Below are 21,713 nucleotides of genomic sequence, written 5' to 3'. Positions count from 1 at the left end.
TATATCAAAATATACACATTCGGTAAAATCACGTAGGTAGAAAATAATAATTACAAAATATATAAACAAAGTGATGAAAAATATCACGACGTTTCGATCACAACACAAGCGGTCGTCATCAGGAACATTTATAAAGGAACATTTATGAATGTATCTATATATAAAATAACATTTATAAACATACAAAAAGGAACATTTATGTGTGGCGATCGAAACTCCGTGATGTTTTGAATCAATTTATTTTTATTTTTAATTATATATATTTTCATCTACGTCACTTTACCGAAAGTTTCAAGTCAAACTGTGTGCTTGTATTTGCTACCTATATTTACGCACCGCGCCCCCTGTGAGAAGCCTTCGGCACGACCCCTCTTTGCCAGCGAGTCGAAGTGAGGATTTCCTCAGCGACCAAGTGAGGCGTTTTTTGTACCTAAGTGAGGATTTCCTGGGGGCGAGTATTCATAACAACAACCACAATACTCACAGTAATATATCATAAGTACCATAATATTACATTTCGATTTAAAGCTTTCGTGACTGCAGGGATTCATCTTCTTGGTTCTTTCGGTAAAGTCATCACATAGAAGAGAAATAATACAAATAAAACATAATAAAATACAATTCTCAAATTCCTTTGTCAAGGCGCCCTTCCTCCCATAAACCCAGCTTAAATATACGCTGCCAAGCCTGGGGTGTTCATTCAGACGCTGTCTTTCCGACAGACCTGTTCTTCACCTGAGGACGGCTGCTTACGTTGTGGCCGAAACGTCGTGAGAATTGTATTTTAAGTTAAAACATTGTAAAATAATTCTCACGACTATTTATTTTATTTGATCAGGTAAGGCCTCATCGAGCAGTGTGGCTATCCTTCAGAAGCGAACCTTTGGCTATCACAAATGATAGAGCGGCTTAACGGAAGTGGCTATATTCTATGAGTGCACACTTTCTATTAACTCACTTGGTCTGTTGTTGTATCCTCAAATCTTGTAACTCAATTTTAATCCACTTCCCAATGTGGTATCGACTGCAAACTTGGTATAGTTATGTCATACTGATGACAATACCATATTATATCATAAAAAATAAATAAATATATATATATTTTAATACATTTTTACATGTTATATTTCGGCTTGGGTCTAATTGTCCACGCTCAACTGACGTTGGCTGTAATCGGCCACGCTCCCTTACGTTGTGGCAAGCTTCGGGGCCACTTCCTGGAGTCGTGGAGTTCTGCCATTACTAGTACATTTCATTAAAGCGTGTTAAAAAAAACCCCGTATTTTTAAATATTACTTATTTATCAGCACCACGTTGTAATCTATTTCAGCAGCCGACTCTTAAACGCGTGGTGACGTTCATTCTAAATGTGGACGCGGGGGAGGGGGGGAGGTTGCGAAAATCGGAGGACCCGGAGAAAAATCCACGTGGCCACGGGGAGAGAAATCTGTGAAATCTTTCATTTAAAAAGGGTGGGGGGGGGGCACATAAAGCAAAGCATTGAAACAAAACTAAATAAAACTTAACGATGAACGAAGCAAAGTGCCGACTACACCGAGCATCATCTCGTTTCCTCTGATCGTAAAAACAAGAGAGAGACGCAGACTCCACATAATACAGCAGCAGCAGGCGTCGTCAGGGCTGTGTATCGAACCCACGGCCTCCCGTAGACCAGGCGAGGTGGTCAACATCTCCTACAGGAGCCACCCCACGTCATGAATCGATCCTCCGAGACTCGGCGTCGGCTTTCCCCGGCATTGATCAGAGCACCTCGCGGCAATCCCTGAACGAGCGGAGGGAGGAGTGACGCCTCTCTAAGTCGCCCGACCTTTTGCATCGTCAGGTGCTACTGAATTTAAACTAAGGGGGGAGGGGGGCAAAGACAACAATAACAGCAAAAGTCTCCCCCCCTCACCCCATGTCGCTTCATTTGCCACCAGAGGAGCAGTCGGATTTCCGAAAAAAATATTTTCGGAAAAAAAGACAAACGCGCACACACACGCGCACACACACACAGACACACACGCGCACACACAGACACACACACAGATACACACAGACATACACACACAGACAAAGCGAACACACAGACACACACGCGCGCACACACAGACACACACAGATACACACACACACACAGACACACACGCGCACACACAGACACACACGCGCGCATACAGAGACACACACACACACAGAGACACACACACACAGACACACACAGACACACACACAGATACACACAGACACACATACACACACAGTCACACACACACGCACACACATACACAGAGACAATCGGAATATTTTCGTGCCGCGCATTTATGAGGATTTTGTGTAAACCTTTAACGCACAATGTGTGTGTGTGCGCGTTCTCAAAAAAAAGAGAGAGAAAGACATCTCTTAGTGTGTATGTGTGCGTGTGTGTTTTCTCACACACACGCACATATTTCTCTATGCGTGGCTGTCGCAAGCAAAGGGCTCGGCTACTTTTGCATCTTCACCGCGACTGACTGATGACGAGGTCATTCGTATTCTCGCATATTCCATCTCCTCGTGAACTCACCAACTTACACAGCCACCCACCCACCCACTCACCCACTCGCTAACTCGCTTACACACATATCCATTCGCTCACTCAGAAACCCACTCATCCACTCACTCACCCACCTACTCGCTAACTCATTTACACAAATATCCACTCACCAACTCACTCATCCGCCCACCCACTCACCCACTTGCTAACTCACTCACACACACATATCCACTAACTCACTCACCAACTAGCGCACTCACTCACCCAACCGCTCACTCACCCACCCACTCCTGCATGCTGGCATGCTGCAATATACGAACACCCGCACTTACGAACGAACCCGCACTTACGACAGCACCTGCTTTTAACCGCCCGACTTACGAACCTTCGGTCACATGTCGAAACGAGACTCAGAAATATATTTTCACCGTTCGGCGAAGCGATGTATTCGTGAGACGTGATGAGTCCCAGCATCCTTGCGAAAGGTAAGCCGGCATCAGGACTCGAAGCAAATGAAAACAATCCAATCTCTTTCATTTCCCTCCTTACGTTGCATCGACCATTCATCACGCCGTGACCTGCAAATGTGATGCACATTTCTTCCTTAGCAATGGCTTTCCCTTCCTTTGTCGAACACTGAAACATTGCCCGATATGCGTACACGTGGTTCAACCTCACGAACGGGGCCTTGGGGAAACACAAAAACGCAACCCGTTCGTAAGTCGAGGCCTGCCCCCCCCGCCACCACCACCGCCCCGTGTGACGATGTGACCACGTGCCCTCTGTGTCCCTGCCCCCCACCCCGCCCCCCCCGCCTCTCTTCCGCAGGTTGGGAGTCTGCTCCGAGAAGATCAGCAAAATCCAGACCTACATCTCCTACTACAAGAACGCTGCGCTCGTGTGAGTTGTCTGCTGGTCGGAGGGGAAGCCGCCCCCCCCCTTCCTCGAAGAGCCATCCGTGGAAACTCCACATTCCTATGTCGAGGGCCAGTATGCACAACCCCCGTTGATGCCCCCCTACCTCCCCTCCTCATTCTCCTCCTCCTCACACAAAGTGGTAGCTCGTTTTATCGACCCCCCTCCCAGGGAGGGAGGATGATGGGTTGAGTCCGGTGGTGTGCGCACGGCACTACGAACCCATTACTAATTGTCTGTGTCGGGTGGTGGAGGGTTACGACAACAACATTCACACTCACGCGATCTAACCCAACACACCTTCATTATGAATAATATTGGTCGCGATAGCCACCCACCCCCCCCCCCCCGCTTACGTGTTAAACTGTTTGCCCTCTGCCCTCCGTTGCGATCTGCAGGACAACGTCAAAGCTCAGCTACCGCGTGGTCCAGATCACGCAGTACATGTGCTGCCCGGGCTGGCTCGTCAGTGGCGACGAGTGTCCCATCTGTAAGACTCACACAGAGACCCATAGACTCACACAGAGACCCATAGACTCACACAGAGACCCATAGACTCACGCAGAGACACATAGACTCACTCAGAGACCCATAGACTCACACAGAGACCCATAGACTCAACACTACCCATAGACTCACGCAGAGACACATAAACTCACTCAGAGACCCATAGACTCACACAGAGACCCATAGACTCACTCAAAGACACATAGACTCACACAGAGACCCATAGACTCACACAGAGACACATAGACTCACACAGAGACCCATAGACTCACTCAGAGACCCATAGACTCACACATAGACCCATTGACTCACGCAGAGACCCATAGACTCACTCAGAGACACATAGACTCACACAGAGACACATAGACTCACACAGAGACACATAGACTCACACAGAGACACATAGACTCACACAGAGACACATAGACTCACACAGAGACACAAAGACTCGCACAGAGACACATAGACTCACACAGAGACACATAGACTCACACAGAGACCCATATACTCACTCAGAGACCCATAGACTCACGCAGAGACCCATAGACTCACACAGAGACCCATAGACTCACACAGAGACCCATAGACTCACGCAGAGACCCATAGACTCACTCAGAGACACATAGACTCACTCATAGACACATAGACTCACACAGAGACACATAGACTCACACAGAGACCCACAGACTCACACAGAGACCCATAAACTCACACAGAGACACATAGACTCACTCAGAGACACATAGACTCACTCAGAGACCCATAGACTCACTCAGAGACCCATAGACTCACTCAGAGACCCATAGACTCACTCAGAGACCCATAGACTCACACAGAGACACATAGACTCACTCAGAGACCCATAGACCCACTCAGAGACCCATAGACTCACACAGAGACCCATAGACTCACACAGAGACCCATAGACTCACACAGTGACCCATAGACTCACACAGAGACACATAGACTCACTCAGAGACCCATAGACTCACACAGAGACACATAGACTCACTCAGAGACCCATAGACTCACTCAGAGACCCATAGACTCACACAGAGACACATAGACTCACTCAGAGACCCATAGACTCACTCAGAGACCCATAGACTCACACAGAGACCCATAGACTCACTCAGAGACCCATAGACTCACTCAGAGACGCATAGACTCACACAGAGCCCGTAGACTCATGCAGAGACCCATTTACTTACTCAGTGACCCATATACTCATGCGGAGCCCGTAGACTCATGTAGAGACCATTACAATCACTCAGAGACTAATAGACTCACTCAGAGACCCGTAGACTCACAATATACTGAGTGCAAGTGAGTTGATGCGTTTAAGGCAAAACACAACGACGTGGACATCAGAGCAACATCCACAACGAACCCACCCAATCTATATCAGCGCAAGGACGATCGCTTCGCCGGAGACACCGCAAACTTCTGTCCACCAAACACAAAGTCCGGCAAACGAGAGTTTCTCTTCTCGTCGTCGCTGGCGGCGACGCGTTCCCCGTGCCCTCGTCGGGCCAGAGTGACACGGCCGGCACTTAGACCGGAGGAATCAATCCGAAGAGCTTCGAAGCTCTTTCGGAGATGACGTCTTTTAGTTTTTGTTCGTTGCACAGTCGTCGAAGGGTCGTGGGGGCGAGCGCGAGCTCTCTGCCGCGTTGGGCCGTGGGTCTCTTCGCCGCTTTCTTTCGCCCGCGGTGCCAATGGACCCGCCACCTCTCTGTTTCTTCCACAGTCACGTGCCAGGACCAGTGCGTCAACGGCGGCGTGTGCAGCTCCAACAACACGTGCACCTGCCCGTCGGGATACACGGGCCTCCTGTGCGAAACCGGTACGTGGCCTCGACACGAAACCGACGTTGGAGACCGACTTTTGCATGACGTTGCGCCCCAACGTTGACCCAACGTTGGTCCAACCTTGATCCAACCTTGACCCATCGTTTCCCCAACGTTGCAGGGGGGTGGGGGGTGGAGGGTTTTTACTCTTCTACGCCCCCTGCCCCCACCCCAACCTCCCCTTCCCCCCCCTCACCCCCTTCCCCCCCTCACCCCCTTCCCCCCCTCACCCCCTTCCCCCCCTCACCCCCTTCCCCCCGATACCCCCTCCTTCCTGTCCACACGTGACCGTGCGTGACCCGCGATCCTCTCTCCCCATCACCACCACCCACCCCACCCACCCCACCCACCCCACCCACCCACCCACCACCCCACCCACCCCACCCACCCACACCACCCACCCACCCCACCACCACCCACACCACCACCACCCACCACCACCCACCCAACCACCACCCACACCACCCACCCACCCACCCCACCACCACCCACACCACCACCACCCACCACCACCCACCACCACCACCCACCACCACCACCCACCCCACCCACCCCACCACCACCCACACCACCACCACCCACCCCACCCCACCCCACCACCACCCACCCCACCACCACCACCCACACCACCCACACCACCCACCCACCCCACCACCACCCACCATCACAACCACCCACCCCACCCACCCCACCACCACCACCACCCACACCACCCACCCCACCACCACCCACCCACCCCACCACCACCCACCACCACCCACCCACCACCCACACCATCCACCCACCCCACCACCACCCACCACCACCCACCCCACCACCCACCACCACCACCCACCCCACCCACCCCACCACCACCCACCCCACCCACCCCACCACCACCTACACCACCACCCACCACCCACAACCACCACCACCACCACCCACCCCACCCACCCCACCACCACCCACCCCACCCACCCCACCACCACCCACCCCACCCACCCACCCACCCACCCCACCACCACCCACCACCACCACCCACGACCACCACCACCACCACCCACGACCACCACCACCACCCACCCCGCCCAGATATCGACGAGTGCTTGACACAGAACGGAGGCTGTGGACAGACCTGCGCCAACTCCGACGGATCCTTCAGCTGCTCCTGCAACGCCGGCTACACCCTGGGAGCCGACGGCCTGTCCTGTGAAGGTGAGCGCGGAGATGTTGACTGTCTCGCCTGGTACACAGGAGGGCGTGGGTTCGATCCCTAACCCTGACGATGCCTGCTACTGTATATTTGGAGTCTGTGTCTCTCTCTCATCATCATCATCACGGTGGCTAGGAGATGTTAACTCCCTCGCCTGGTACACAGGAGGTCGTGGATTCGATCCCGAACCCTGACGCCTGCTGCTGTATATTTAGAGTCTGAGTCTCACTCTCATCATCATCAACATCACGGTGGCTAGGAGATGTTAACTCCCTCGCCTGGTGTACAGGAGTCGTGAGATTCGATCCCGAACCCCGACAATGGCTGCTGCTGCTGTATATTTGGAGTCTGCGTGTCTCTCTCATCATCATCATCATGGTGGCTAGGAGATGTTAACTCCCTCGCCTGGTACACAGGAGGTCGTGGATTCGATCCTGAACCCCGACGCCTGCTGTATACAGTGCCGGCCCGAGCCTCTTGGGGGCCCTAAGCAGAATTTGATTTGGGGGCCCCCCTCCCACCACGCAGACTCATCTGTGCTAGAAGATTATTGACACAAATGTCACACTATAATGTTATAGCGAATATTATAAACGAATACAGTGAGGTTATGTATTAATAAAAAATAAAAACAACACTTAAAATACTTCACTCTTTTATTAAAACTTCTGAATACAAACGGTCACAAAAAACATATTAAATAAATTATTTGCAAATGTGCATTAAATGTGCAATCTTTTAAATAAAACCAAAATAGACAAACATTAATCTAATCAAAAATAGAATGTTACAAAAAAAAAGATACTTAAATAATGAAAGCAAACATAAGAACAGCAAGGGTTCAACAATGTCAACTGTACAACAATGACCTCAAAATCGTTCCTTCCTAGCTTTTCTGGAGGCAAAGTCACTAATGACATCATTGTATGGTATTGCTTGGCCAACTTTGTTATTAATACTAATGACTGCAAGTCCACTTAGTCTTTCCTGGGCCATTGATGATCTCAAATATGTTTTTATCAATTTGAGCTTGGAAAAGCTCCTCTCTGCTGAGGCAACTGACACAGGCAGAGTGCAGGCTATCCTGAGAGCTACCCAAAGATTTGGGTAAAGCTCACACATCTCATTTTGTGAGAGGTATGTGAGAAGCTCAAAGGCAGTCATCATAGTTTGGGGAAGTTCAGGAAGACTCTCTATCTCTACTGCCAGTGCGCTACCATCAATATCAGCCTCCTCTCCACAAGAGAGTTTTTCCCCAAGAAGCTCACATTGTTCCCTCCGGACCTTTTGATCTAGCTCCCTAAAATTGAGCAGCACTCCAAAGTTCTCTTTAACCTCACTTAGAGACTTAAATCTATCCTCCAATGACATTAATTCATTTATATCACTTGTTTAAGTTATTTAATTGTAAAAAAAAAACGATTCGGGGGCCCCCTGGTGGCCAGGGGGCCCCAAGCAGCCGCTTAGTTCGCTTATGCCTCGGGCCGGCCCTGGCTGTATATTTGGAGTTTGTGTCTCTCTCATCCTCATCATCATCACGGTGGCTAAGAGATGTTGACTACCTCGCCTGGTACACAGGAGGTCGTGGGTTCGATCTCTAACCCTGATAATTCCAGCTGTATATTTGGAGTTTGCGTGTCTTTCTCATCATCATCACGGTGGCTAGATGGTAACTACCTCGCCTGGTACACAGGAGGTCGTGGGTTCGATCTCGATCCTGACGGCACCGGTTGTGTATTTGGAATTTGCGTCTCTCTGTCTCATCATCATCATCACGGTGGCTTGGGAGATGAAGACGACGACGACGATGATGATGGTGCTTACTCTGATGACAATGATTGTAACGATCGCACTTCTGCCCCCGAACAGATGTTGACGAGTGTAAGGCTCTGCCAAGCCCCTGTGCTCAGATCTGCATCAACTCCATCGGCTCGTTCAAATGCGCCTGCAACAGCGGCTACACCATAGCTGCGGACGGCCTGGCTTGTGATGGTGAGTACAGAGACAAAGCTTCCTAACACGCCCGTATAGCCTCAGCAGACTGGCGGGGCAAGTGCTGTTGGTAGCGAGCAGCACGCGAGAGTGCTCATTTGAGTCTGAGTCGACCTAGGGGAGGACCATGACCGGTTCAGAGAATCGTCACTGGTGGTGTTGGTGGCCGTGCGCAGGAATCGAACTTGGCTCATAGCCGGGTTCGTAGTGCTAATCGCTGCACACAAACATCACCAACCTTGACACACGTACACACACACACACACCTACCAATACCAACACCCCCTTCGTCACAAGTGACGTCCCCACGGCGCCTGTGCCAGGCTAGGTGCACTTTGAGGTTGCCACGTGAAGTGTCGAAGGCCTCGCTGCTGGTAGGAGGAGGTCTCGGGACAGACCCAGCAGGTGCCATGGGTTGCCCGACTGAGATTACCAGTAGATGCACCACCAGCTGTATGCTACTGCTGACGATGATGCTGACGATGATGCTACTGCTGATAATGATGATGATGCTACTGCTGACGATGATGCTACTGCTGCTGCTTCTGATGATGCTGCTGCTGCTTCTGACGATGACGCGTTTGCCTTGTTGTTGTTGTTGTTGTTTACAGATATCGACGAGTGCATCCCTAGCTCTCCGTGCGAGTCGCAATGCACCAACAGCGTGGGGAACTTCTCCTGCAGCTGCCCGTCTGGACAGCTCCTCAACGATGACGGGCGGACATGCAGAGGTGCGTCATTGTTGTTGTTGTTGTTGTTTGTGTTGCTGCTGCTGCATCATCTCTCATTGTTGTTGTTGTTGTTTGTGCTGCTGCTGCATCATCTCTCATTGTTGTTGTTGTTGTTGTTTGTGTTGCTGCTGCATCATCTCTCATTGTTGTTGTTGTTGTTGTTGTTGTTTGTGCTGCTGCTGCATCATCTCTCATCGTTGTTGTTGTTGTTGTTTGTGTGGCTGCATCATCTCTCATTGTTGTTGTTGTTGTTGTTTGTGTTGCTGCTGCATCATCTCTCATTGTTGTTGTTGTTGTTGTTTGTGTTGCTGCTGCATCATCTCTCATTGTTGTTGTTGTTGTTGTTGTTGTTTGTGTTGCTGCTGCATCATCTCTCATTGTTGTTGTTGTTGTTGTTGTTTGTGTTGCTGCTGCATCATCTCTCATCGTTGTTGTTGTTTGTGTTGCTGCTGCATCATCTCTCATTGTTGTTGTTGTTGTTGTTGTTGTTTGTGTTGCTGCTGCATCATCTCTCATTGTTGTTGTTGTTGTTGTTGTTTGTGTTGCTGCTGCATCATCTCTCATTGTTGTTGTTGTTTGTGTTGCTGCTGCATCATCTCTCATCGTTGTTGTTGTTTGTGTTGCTGCTGCATCATCTCTCATTGTTGTTGTTGTTGTTGTTGTTTGTGCTGCTGCTGCATCATCTCTCATCGTTGTTGTTGTTGTTGTTTGTGTGGCTGCATCATCTCTCATTGTTGTTGTTGTTGTTGTTGTTTGTGTTGCTGCTGCATCATCTCTCATTGTTGTTGTTGTTGTTGTTTGTGTTGCTGCTGCATCATCTCTCATCGTTGTTGTTGTTGTTGTTGTTGTTTGTGTTGCTGCTGCATCATCTCTCATTGTTGTTGTTGTTGTTGTTTGTGTTGCTGCTGCATCATCTCTCATCGTTGTTGTTGTTGTTGTTTGTGCTAGACGTGGACGAGTGTGGAGCGGCGTTGTCTCCGTGCTCCCAGTTCTGCGTGAACACGTGGAGCTCGCACCGCTGCGCGTGCCCACCAGGCTACCAGCTCGCAGGGGACGGAGTCGCCTGCGACGGTACAACAACAACAACAACACTCACAACAACAACACTCACAACAACAACACTCACAACAACAACACTCACAACAACAACAACAACAACAACACTCACAACAACAATAACACTCACAACAACAACAACACTCACAACAACACTCACAACAACAACACTCACAACAACAACAACAACACTCACAACACTCACAACACTCACAACAACAACAACACTCACAACAACAACACTCACAACAACACTCACAACAACAAAACTCACAACACTCACAACAACAACAACACTCACAACAACAACAACACTCACAACAACAACACTCACAACAACAACAACACTCACAACAACAACACTCACAACAACACTCACAACAACAACAACACTCACAACAACAACAACACTCACAACAACAACAACACTCACAACAACAACACTCACAACAACACTCACAACAACAAAACTCACAACACTCACAACAACAACAACACTCACAACAACAACAACACTCACAACAACAACAACACTCACAACAACAACACTCACAACAACAACAACACTCACAACAACAACACTCACAACAACACTCACAACAACAACAACACTCACAACAACAACAACACTCACAACAACAACAACACTCACAACAACACTCACAACACTCACAACAACAACAACACTCACAACACTCACAACAACAACAACACTCACATCAACAATCCCAACAACACTCACAACAACAACACTCACAACAACAACACTCACAACAACAACACTCACAACAACAACAACACTCACAACAACACTCACAACAACAACAACACTCACATCAACAATCCCAACAACACTCACAACAACAACACTCACAACAACACTCACAACACTCACAACAACAACAACACTCACAACAACACTCACAACACTCACAACAACAACAACACTCACATCAACAATCCCAACAACACTCACAACAACAACACTCACAACAACACTCACAACAACAACACTCACAACAACACTCACAACAACAACACTCACAACAACACTCACAACAACAACAACACTCACAACAACACTCACAACAACACTCAGCCTCAAATGAGTACCTGGAGTAGCGGTGCGCAGTAAACATCGCCACTGGGGAGACAAAGGCGGCCGGGCGTGGTGCTGGCCACCCACCCCCCCCCCCCCCGCGTGCCGCTAACAGCACTTGCCCCCGCAGTCTGTTGAGACTACACGGCAGAGGGGTGACTTTGTATTTGGTGTGCACGTGACGTGGATGTTTCAAAACCTCTGTAGATATTGACGAGTGCCTGATGAGCCCGGGCGTGTGCGCCGTGCACTGCAACAACGCCGCGGGCTCCTACAGCTGCTCCTGCGATCCGGGATACGTCCTCGCCGAAGACAACAGCAAGTGCATCGGTGGGTGGAGCGAGCACCACTACTGCCTCGATCTCTCTCTCAATCATCATCATCATCACGGTGGCTAGGAGATGTTAACTACCTCGCCTGGTGTACAGGAGGTCGTGGGTTCGATCCCGACCTTAACGCTTGTTGTATATTTGGAGTTTGCGTCTCTCTCAATCATCATCATCATCAGGGTGGCTAGGAGATGTTAACTACTTCGCCTGGTACACAGGAGGTCGTGGGTTCGAACCGAAACCCTGACGCCTGCTGCTGTATATTTGGAGTTTCTCTCTCAATCATCATCACGGTGGCTAGGAGATGTTAACTACCTCGCCTGCCGACGTACGGTGCGACAGAAGTTCAACGTACACAAACGGCCTGCAATCCCAACACATCCCATTCTCTCCCGAGGAATACTTTACGGAATCCCTCCGTGCGCGTGGCTTCTCGTCCCTTGTGTTTCACCCCCCCACCCTTCCCCCCACCACCACCCCCTACCCCCCCACCTTTACCCCCACCCCCTACCCCCTACTCCCCATACTACCCACTTTCACTCCCCCACTCTTCCCCCCCACCCTTCCCCCCACCACCACCCCCTACCCTTCCCCCCACCCCCACCTACTACTCCCCCCCACCCTTCCCCCCACCCTACCCCCCCCCACCCTTCCCCCCACCACCACCCCCCACCCTTCCCCCCACCTCCACCTACTACTCCCCCCCACCCTTCCCCCCACCACCTACTCCCCACACTACCCACTTTCACTCCCCCACTCTTCCCCCCCCACCCTTCCCCCCACCACCACCCCCTACCCCCCCACCCTTCCCCCCACCCTACCCCCCCCCACCCTTCCCCCCACCCCCTACTCCCCCCCCACACTACCCACTCCCCCTCCCCCACTCCTCCCTACAGATGACAATGAGTGCGCGTCTTCTCCCTGTGGGCAAGTCTGCGTCAACTCCATCGGCTCGTTCGCCTGCAAGTGCAACCCCGGGTTCCTCCTCAACGCAGTGGACCACAAGACCTGCGATGGTGATGAGGGGGACACGCACACAGAGTCAACGCTCCCCGTCCGCCTTTGTCTCCCTAGTGGCATTGACTCACACAAAGACAAAGATCCCCCTGGTAGCCTGTGTAGTGAGTTCAAGGAGACGTAGACGACGTAGTCGGAGGCACACTTATTTATTCAGCCAAAGGGCAGAACACGACACTTGAAGGGGTAACGGCCCCTTCACCCGTCTAACATGGAGACTCCCTTAGCGCTATCCCGGCTAGCCTGCTCCCAGGTCCTCCAACTACAGAGCTAGGGGAGGCTAGCTGATCCAGCTCTGGCCAAGCTGGGATCTCGGCACCCTTAGCCAACCAGACCGGCTCTTACAGGAGCATCGGCTCTGGGCTCTCAGGGCCGCGCCACTGGCTTGCCCTGGTCGGTCCTTAGAAGGACAGCGAGCCAGGGGAGTCACAGGGCCTGTCTAGCCGGTCTTCACTCTTCGCTGGTTAAGCTGTAATACTCGACCCCGAGCCCACCGGCTCCCCGCCTTATATAGCAACTCCCCCCCGAGGGGTGGGGTTGTGGGGGATCACAGCGCCGTCACAGCCCCCCAGGGCTAACCGATGCGGACGTGGATGTAGGCGCCCTTACGTGTGCGGGCGCAAACACCCCTGGTGTGTTTGTTTGCCCTCCCGTAACACCCCTACACATGCAACAGGCAGTGGTTCAAACTGGATTCGAAGCTTTCGTGAGTGCAGGAATTGCTCTTTGGTTCTTTCCGTGTTTGTTTCTAATCTAGCAATCTGTGGAAGAGCGTAATGAACCAGGCTATGCGTCAACTGTGTGTTGAACCGACTATCTGGATGACATTGCGTTACACTTCCTAATTTGACTCAACTTGCTTTCTCCGTACTTGTTTGCAAGGCGATTGCCTTTCCTCCGGCCGCTACGGGCTGGAATTCCACACAACTCATTCATTCGTACTATTATTATTATTTAAAATTTGATTTAAAGCTTTCGTGACTGCAGGGATTCATATTCTTGGTTCTTTCGGTAAAGTCACGTAGAAGGGAAATAATAAAATAATAAAAATAAAACATTATAAAATTCTCACGACGTCTCGACTGCAACACAAGCAATCATCATCAGGTGTGAAATCCACAGCAATAATTTTTTTTTCAAATTTTCTTGCTGTGGATTTCACACCTGATGATGATTGCGTGTGTTGTAGTCCAAACGTCGTGATCATTTATTGTTTTATTTGTATTATTTTAATATTTCCCTTCTACGTGACTTTACCGAAAGATCCAAAGAGTAATTCGAGCAGTCTCGAAAGCTTCGAGTCTCGTTTGAATCGTCTTTGTTCATAAAATACTAAAAAAAATGTATCACCGGCTGGGGGATCTTTGTCTCTGTCTCCCGGCAGACGTTAACGAGTGTGCGGCGTCTCCGGGCCCCTGCAACCAGACCTGCACCAACTCGGTCGGCGCCTTCGCTTGCGCCTGCACTACCGGATGGATCCTGGGCAAAGACAACAGCAGCTGTGAAGGTGCGGGGAGAGAGGCATTGAGTGCAGCTCCTGCACTTAAACGTTTGTCTTGTGGGTGGGTGAGCGGGTGGGTGAGTGGGTGAGTAGGTGGGTGGATGAGTAGGTGGGTGGGTGAGCGGATGGGTGAGTAGGTGGGTGGGTGAGTAGGTGGGTGGGTGAGTGGGTGGGTGAATGGGTGGGTGGGTGAGTGGGTGGGTGGGTGAGTAGGTGGGTGGGTGAGCGAGTGGTTGGGCAGGTGGGTAAGTAGGTGAGTAGGTGGGTGGGTAAGCGGGTGGGTGGGAGAGTGGGTGAGTAAGTGGGTGGGTGGGTGGGTGAGTGGGTGGGTAAGTAGGTGGGTAGGTGGGTGGGTGGGTAAGCGGGTGGGTGGGAGAGTGGGTGGGTGGGTGGGTGAGTGGGTGGGTGAGTGGGTTGGTGAGTGAGTGAGTGGGTGAGTGGGTGAGTGGGTGGGTGGGTGGGTGAGTGGGTGAGTGGATAGGTGGGTGGGTGGGTGAATGGAGACTGGGCAAAGACAACAGCAGCTGTGAAGGTATGGGGAGATCTTGACCAGTCCTTGCACACACAAACAACACACACACATCACACACAACACACACAACACACACACTACACACAACACACACCACACACACACACACTACACACACACACCACACACACACCACACGCACACACCCCTGACAGGGGTAGGGGTACACAGACCGGGGTAGGGCTGGTAGGGGTTCACAGACAGGGGTAGGGGCTGGTTGGGGTTCACAGACAGGGGTAGGGCTGGTAGGGGTACACACACAGGGGTAGGGCTGGTAGGGGTTCACAGACAGGGGTAGGGGTTCACAGACAGGGGTAGGGGTTCACAGACAGGGGTAGGGGCTGGTAGGGGTTCACAGACAGGGGTAGGGGTTCACACACAGGGGTACACAGACAGGGGTAGGGGTTCACAGACAGGGGTAGGGGCTGGTAGGGGTTCACAGACAGGGGTAGGGGTTCACACACAGGGGTACACAGACAGGGGTAGGGGTTCACAGACAGGGGTAGGGGCTGGTAGGGGTTCACAGACAGGGGTAGGGGTTCACACACAGGGGTACACAGACAGGGGTAGGGGTTCACAGACAGGGGTAGGGGCTGGTAGGGGTTCACAGACAGGGGTAGGGGTTCACACACAGGGGTACACAGACAGGGGTAGGGGTTCACAGACAGGGGTAGGGGCTGGTAGGGGTTCACAGACAGGGGTAGGGGTTCACACACAGGGGTACACAGACAGGGGTAGGGGTTCACAGACAGGGGTAGGGGCTGGTAGGGGTTCACAGACAGGGGTAGGGGTTCACAGACAGGGGTACACAGAGAGGGGTAACGGCGAGTGACCGCACGTTGACCGTTCCCCAGACGTGGACGAATGCGCCGTCGCCAACGGAGGCTGCTCCAACCTGTGCGTCAACAGCCCTGGCTCGTTCGCGTGCCACTGCCCCATCGGCTACATCCTGGCCACGGCCTCCACCTGCGCAGGTAACAGGTCCCGCCGGGTACCAGGTGGATGGGTGGCACCTCGGTGTTGTATTGCTGTGGCCTCGGTAGTATTGTGGTGGGGTGGGCAGTGTTGAGTCTATGGGCAGTGTTGAGACTATGGGCAGTGTTGAGTCTTTTGGGCTGTGTTGGGTCTATGGGTAGTGTTGAGTCTATGGGCAGTGTTGAGTCTATGGGCAGTGTTGAATCTATGGTGCAGTGTTGAGTCTTTGGACAGTGTTGAGTCTGTGGGCAGTGTTGAGTCTATGGACAGTGTTGAGTCTGTGGGTAGTGTTGAGTCTATGAGGTAGTGTTGAGTCTATGGGCAGTGTTGGGTCTATAGTGCAGTGTTGAGTCTTTGGACAGTGTTGAGTCTGTGGACAGTGTTGAGTCTATGGGTAGTGTTGAGTCTATGGGTAGTGTTGAGTCTATGGGCAGTGTTGAGACTATGGGCAGTGTTGAGTCTTTTGGGCTGTGTTGGGTCTATGGGTAGTGTTGAGTCTATGGGCAGTGTTGAGTCTATGGGCAGTGTTGAATCTATGGTGCAGTGTTGAGTCTTTGGACAGTGTTGAGTCTGTGGGCAGTGTTGAGTCTATGGACAGTGTTGAGTCTGTGGGTAGTGTTGAGTCTATGGGCAGTGTTGGGTCTATAGTGCAGTGTTGAGTCTTTGGACAGTGTTGAGTCTATGGGCAGTGTTGAGTCTATGGACAGTGTTGGGTCTGTGGGTCGTGTTAATGCCCATAGACTCAACTCTGTGAAGAATAGCTTCATAGCTCATCAGATGCCTCAATATTTGGATTCTCTTTACAAGTGGAGGGCGGCTGCTGTGTGATCCCAGTCGAGTGATTAGTTGGGGACTTGGTTGGCATTGTTTAGCATAGGGGCATCTCAGTGGCCAGGAGATGTTAACTCCCTCGCCTGGTACGCAGGAGGTCGTGGTTTAGATCCCCACTCTGATGACGCCTGCTGCTGCTGTATACTTGGAGTTTGCTTGTTTGGCTCTCTCTCCCCGCGGTCGCGTGGATTTTTCTCCGGTTCCTCCGGTTGATTTGGAATCAACGTCACGCGTTTAGAGTATTTGGCTGCTATCAATGTGCACGCGATAAGCACAACGAGCTATTTAGCTCAGTGGGCATGACCTGGTAAAATAAAAAAATTAAAAACGTAGTTTCGTCTTTAGTTTGAGTGATTTTCGGGGAATTGTTTTGAATTGTTTAGCACAGCGGCTGCGAGATGTCATCTACCTCGCCTGCTACGCACGGGGCCGCGGCTTCCACTCCGTGTGTATTTGTGGATCAGCGTGTCTCTCGCTCTCCCCGCGGTCGCGTGGATCTTGTCTCCGGGCTCCCTCCGCTCACTCCCTCTCCACTCATTCACAACGGAGAACGCTGAGGGCTAGCGGGGGGGTGAGCGAAGGGCGCGCGTCATTATCGCTCATCGGCGTACGGTGACTCGCCATTTGTTTACGCGCCCTGTGCAGATGACAACGAGTGTGCCAAAGTTCCACCTCCTTGCAACGGCACCTGCACCAACATCGACGGCAGCTACACCTGCAGCTGCGGGTCCGGGCTGGCCCTGGCCTCGGACGGTCACTCCTGCATCGGTGAGTGGTCAACTTTAAAGGGGGAGGGTGGTGGGGGGGGGGGGGCGCGCTTGCTGTTGGATCTCGTGACTTTGTGTTTAGTTTTATTAAACGAAGCGATACGAAATACGGGGGTGGGCCCGAAAAAAGAAAAGATATACACCATTGGAACCTCATTTGCCCGTAAAAAATATGATCATAGTTTTTTTACCCTTCTATCTGGCAACAAAACTGACACCTTTTTTACAAGGAGTCATGTTTGCATAGACCACAATACCTGCAGTCATAATGCAAACAAAAACATAACTCTGATAATGTATGCACTGTCCTTGAAGTTGATTGGTCCACACCCGAGACAGCTTTCCTTAGGGCCTAGTCTCACATGGTGTTGGACCAGATGACGCCTTTTGGTGTCATCTGCAAACATGACTCCTTGTAAAAAAAAAGGCATCAGTTTTGTTGCCAGATAAAAGGGTAAAAAAAAATTATCAAAGAAAAGATTGTTGAGACACGCCGGGTTATTTTCGTCGACTTCGACAAATCGCAGAGGGGGCTACGATGTTTGACTGGATCACCGCTGGTGCTGACGGACGAGACAAATATCACACCGTATAGCCTGCAACAGACTGTTGGGACAAGTGTTGGTAGTGAGTAGCAGCACCTACGAAGGCCGGCACGGTGGCACACGAAGGGGTGGGATGGTCAGCACCACTCCACCCACCCACCTTTGTCTCCCCAGTGGCGATGTTTACTACACACCGCACCAGGTACTCATTTGAGGCTGAGTCGAGCTAGGGGAGACCCGGGACCGGTTCAGATAATTGTCGCCGGTGTTGGCCGTGAGCGGGAATCGAACTCGGGTCGCCAGGTTTGCAGCGCAGCGTAGCGCTAACCGCTGAACCAGTAACTCATTGGCATGTTTCTGATTCAGTGCGAACACCCTTTGCTAATTGGACGCGTGTTGGGATGGGTGGCGGGTTTATAGGTCGCAACAATTATATTGACGCCATCTCTAACCAAGAACGCGACAAAACACGTTCATTATTGGCACAAGGTGGGAGAGGGGGAGGTGGTCCCTAGACGTGAAAGAAAATGTCAAGTTATTACAAACTGGGAGTTGGGACTGACCAGTGGACGAGAGGCAGCGGCGAGCGTACAGCGACATTCTACGGCACGTGGCGTCGCGGACGGGCTAGCGCAAGATCCCAAAGGCGAAATAAATGCACCGTTAGATTAAAAATTCCCCGCCCTGACCCAGCCCCGAACTCCCTTTTAATCTCATCTTCCGCCGCGTTTTTTGTCTGTTGTCGCCAACTCGGTCTCTCGTTGTTGCTGTTGTTGTTGTGAACCCCAGACGTCGACGAGTGCACCTTGTCGCCGTGCAACCAGAACTGCGTCAACACCTTCGGCTCCTTCTACTGCACCTGCAACTCCGGATTCGTGCTCAGCGCGCCCACGACGTGCACGGGTAAAACACAGGCCACGGGGTGGGGTGGGGGGGGGCCACGCTTTCACGCGTGCAGCAGCGACGGCTTCGCTGCACTTGTCCAGGAAGGATCTTTATTTAAGGAGCCACGTGGCTCTCCCTCGAGCCGACGAAGAACGACCTGCGGCAGCCTCGATTCACCCGCGCGTCCGCCTTATATACGGTGCGAGGCCACGCCTCTGTCACGTGACCACGCCCCTGTCACGTGACCACGCCCCTGTCCCGAGGCCACGCCCCTGTCCTGTGGACACACCCCTGTTCCCGATCCTTCTCGTTGACCCTCTAGTCCAATCGCCCTGCAGGTCGACTCCACTCGCCCTGCAGGTTGACTCCACTGTGTCCCTAGATCACCTGGACATTCCCCTATTCTCGGTCATCCTCGTAGCCACGAGCCCCGTCACACTGCAGCTTGACTCTCCTGCCACCGCACGTGGAAGGCGGTTCACACCCACGTGACTGCTGCTGCTGCTGGTGGTGGTGGTGATTCGTGGCTGCTGCTGCTGCTGCTGGTGGTGGTGATTCGGCACCCGCATTGGCGCGAAAGTTGACGACGTCACATCTGTGACCTCCGCTCTATCGGAGACCGAAACAGGAAAAGGGGGGACATTCCTCCGCAGCTCTGTGGCTGTCGCCTGATGCTGCTGCTGGTTGTTGTAGTTGTTGTTGTAATTACCGGCAAAACGTCACGGCTACTCGAATTGTAATCGTTGTCGTGGGTTTACTCCCCATCCACACGACTGGTTAGTGCTGTACTAGAAACGAATTGGCACTTTTGTTCACGTGACAAACCCCTTACTTTACAATAGGTCGTGGGTACGATACCGACCCTGACACCAGCTGTGTATTTGGAGTCTGCGTCTCTCTCATCATCATCACGGTGGCTAGGAGATGTTAACTCCCTCGCCTGGTACACAGGAGGTCGTGGTTATGATACCGACCCTGACACCAGCTGTGTATTTGGAGTCTGCGTCTCTCTCATCATCATGATCACGGTGGCTAGGAGATGTTGACTACCTCGCCCGGTGTACAGGAGGTCGTGGGTTCGATCCCGCTGATGTATACTTGGAGTCTGCGTCTCTCTCTCTCCCCGTGGTCCGTCATTACGTGTCACCAGAACGAGCTCTATTGCTCAGTGGGGCTTACCTGGTAAAATGAAAACCACGTCAAGGCGTTGTGTGGGGAGCGGTGGTGCAGCGGTTAGCGCTGCGCTGCTGCGCTGCGAACCCGTCTATGGCCTGAGTTCGATTCCCGCTCACTGCCACCAACGCCGCCAGTGACGATTATCTGAACCGGTCCTGGGCCTCCTCCCCTAGGTCGACTCGGCCTCAAACGAGCACCTGGTGCGATGTTGTTAAACATCGCCGCTGGGGGAGACAAGGGCCAGCGGGCGTGGCGAACCACCCCCTCTCGTGTGCCGCGGTGCCGCTGCTCACCCGCCACTAACAGCACTTTCCCCAACGATGTGTTAGAGGCTACACGGGGGACCTTTGTCTCTGTCTCCCGGCAGACGTTGACGAGTGCGCGCCATCTCCGGGCCCCTGCAGCCAGATCTGCACCAACTCGGTCGGCACCTTCGCCTGCGCCTGCACTACCGGATGGAAACTGGGCAAAGACAACAGCAGCTGTGAAGGTGCGGGGAGAGAGGCACTGAGTGCAGCTCCTGCACTTAAACGTCTGTCTTGTGGGTGGGTGGGTGCGTGGGTGAGTGAGTAGGTGGGTGGGTGGGTGAGTAGGTGGGTGGGTGAGTAGGTGGGTGGGTGGGTGGGTGAGTAGGTGGGTGGGTGGGTGAGTAGGTGGGTGAGTGAGTAGGTGGGTGGGTGAGCAAGTGGGTGAGCGGGTGGGTGAGCGGGTGGGTGAGTGAACGGGTGGGTGAGTGAGCGGGTGGGTGAGTGAGCGGGTGGGTGAGTGAGCGAGTGGGTGAGTTAGTGGGTGAATGAGTGAGTGGGTGGGTGAGTTAATGGGGGGATGAGTGAGCAGATGAGTGAGTGTGTCAGTGGGTGAGTTAGTGGGTGAGTGAGTGAGTGAGTGGATGAGTTAGTGAGCGAATGAGTGAGTGAGTGAGTGGGTGAGTTAGTGGGTGAATGAGTGAGTGGGTGGGTGAGTTAGCGGGTGAATGAGTGAGTGAGCAGGTGGGTGAGTGTGTGAGTGGGTGAGTTGGTGGGTGTGTGAGTGAGTGGGTGAGTTAGTGGGTGAGTGAGTGGGTGAGTGGGTGGGTGAGTGGGTGGGTATGTGAGTGAGCGGGTGAGTGAGTGTGTGAGTGGGTGGGTGAGTGGGTGAATTAGTGTGTGAGTGAGTGGGTGAGTTAGTGGGCGAATGAGTGAATGAGTAACTGGTGCGGTGTGTACACACCACCAATTGGGAGACAAAGGCGGCCGGGCGTGGCGCTGGCCACCCACCCCCTCGTGTGCCGCAGTGCC

At 52.3% G+C, this 21,713-nt stretch overlaps 1 protein-coding gene across 1 annotated transcript in view; it reads left to right on the top strand.

The window, feature by feature from the left end:
* LOC144951968 (uncharacterized) overlaps nt 1–21,713 on the top strand; it is a 51,249-nt gene that overhangs the window by 3,312 nt on the left and 26,224 nt on the right. Inside the window, exons 3-16 of the mRNA XM_078882340.1 lie at nt 3,365–3,436; nt 3,850–3,941; nt 5,709–5,804; nt 6,880–7,002; nt 8,870–8,992; nt 9,604–9,723; nt 10,672–10,794; nt 12,086–12,208; nt 13,104–13,223; nt 14,609–14,731; nt 16,112–16,231; nt 17,709–17,831; nt 19,165–19,278; nt 20,804–20,926. Of these exons, the coding sequence (XP_078738466.1) occupies nt 3,365–3,436; nt 3,850–3,941; nt 5,709–5,804; nt 6,880–7,002; nt 8,870–8,992; nt 9,604–9,723; nt 10,672–10,794; nt 12,086–12,208; nt 13,104–13,223; nt 14,609–14,731; nt 16,112–16,231; nt 17,709–17,831; nt 19,165–19,278; nt 20,804–20,926 (1,595 nt within the window). The remainder of the gene's footprint in view (nt 1–3,364; nt 3,437–3,849; nt 3,942–5,708; nt 5,805–6,879; nt 7,003–8,869; nt 8,993–9,603; nt 9,724–10,671; nt 10,795–12,085; nt 12,209–13,103; nt 13,224–14,608; nt 14,732–16,111; nt 16,232–17,708; nt 17,832–19,164; nt 19,279–20,803; nt 20,927–21,713) is intronic.

This window comes from Lampetra fluviatilis, chromosome 64 (assembly GCF_964198595.1).
Source record: "Lampetra fluviatilis chromosome 64, kcLamFluv1.1, whole genome shotgun sequence".
NCBI lineage: Eukaryota > Metazoa > Chordata > Hyperoartia > Petromyzontiformes > Petromyzontidae > Lampetra > Lampetra fluviatilis.
Note: the sequence above shows the minus strand (reverse complement) of the source record. Positions and strands in the feature narration are given on the sequence as shown.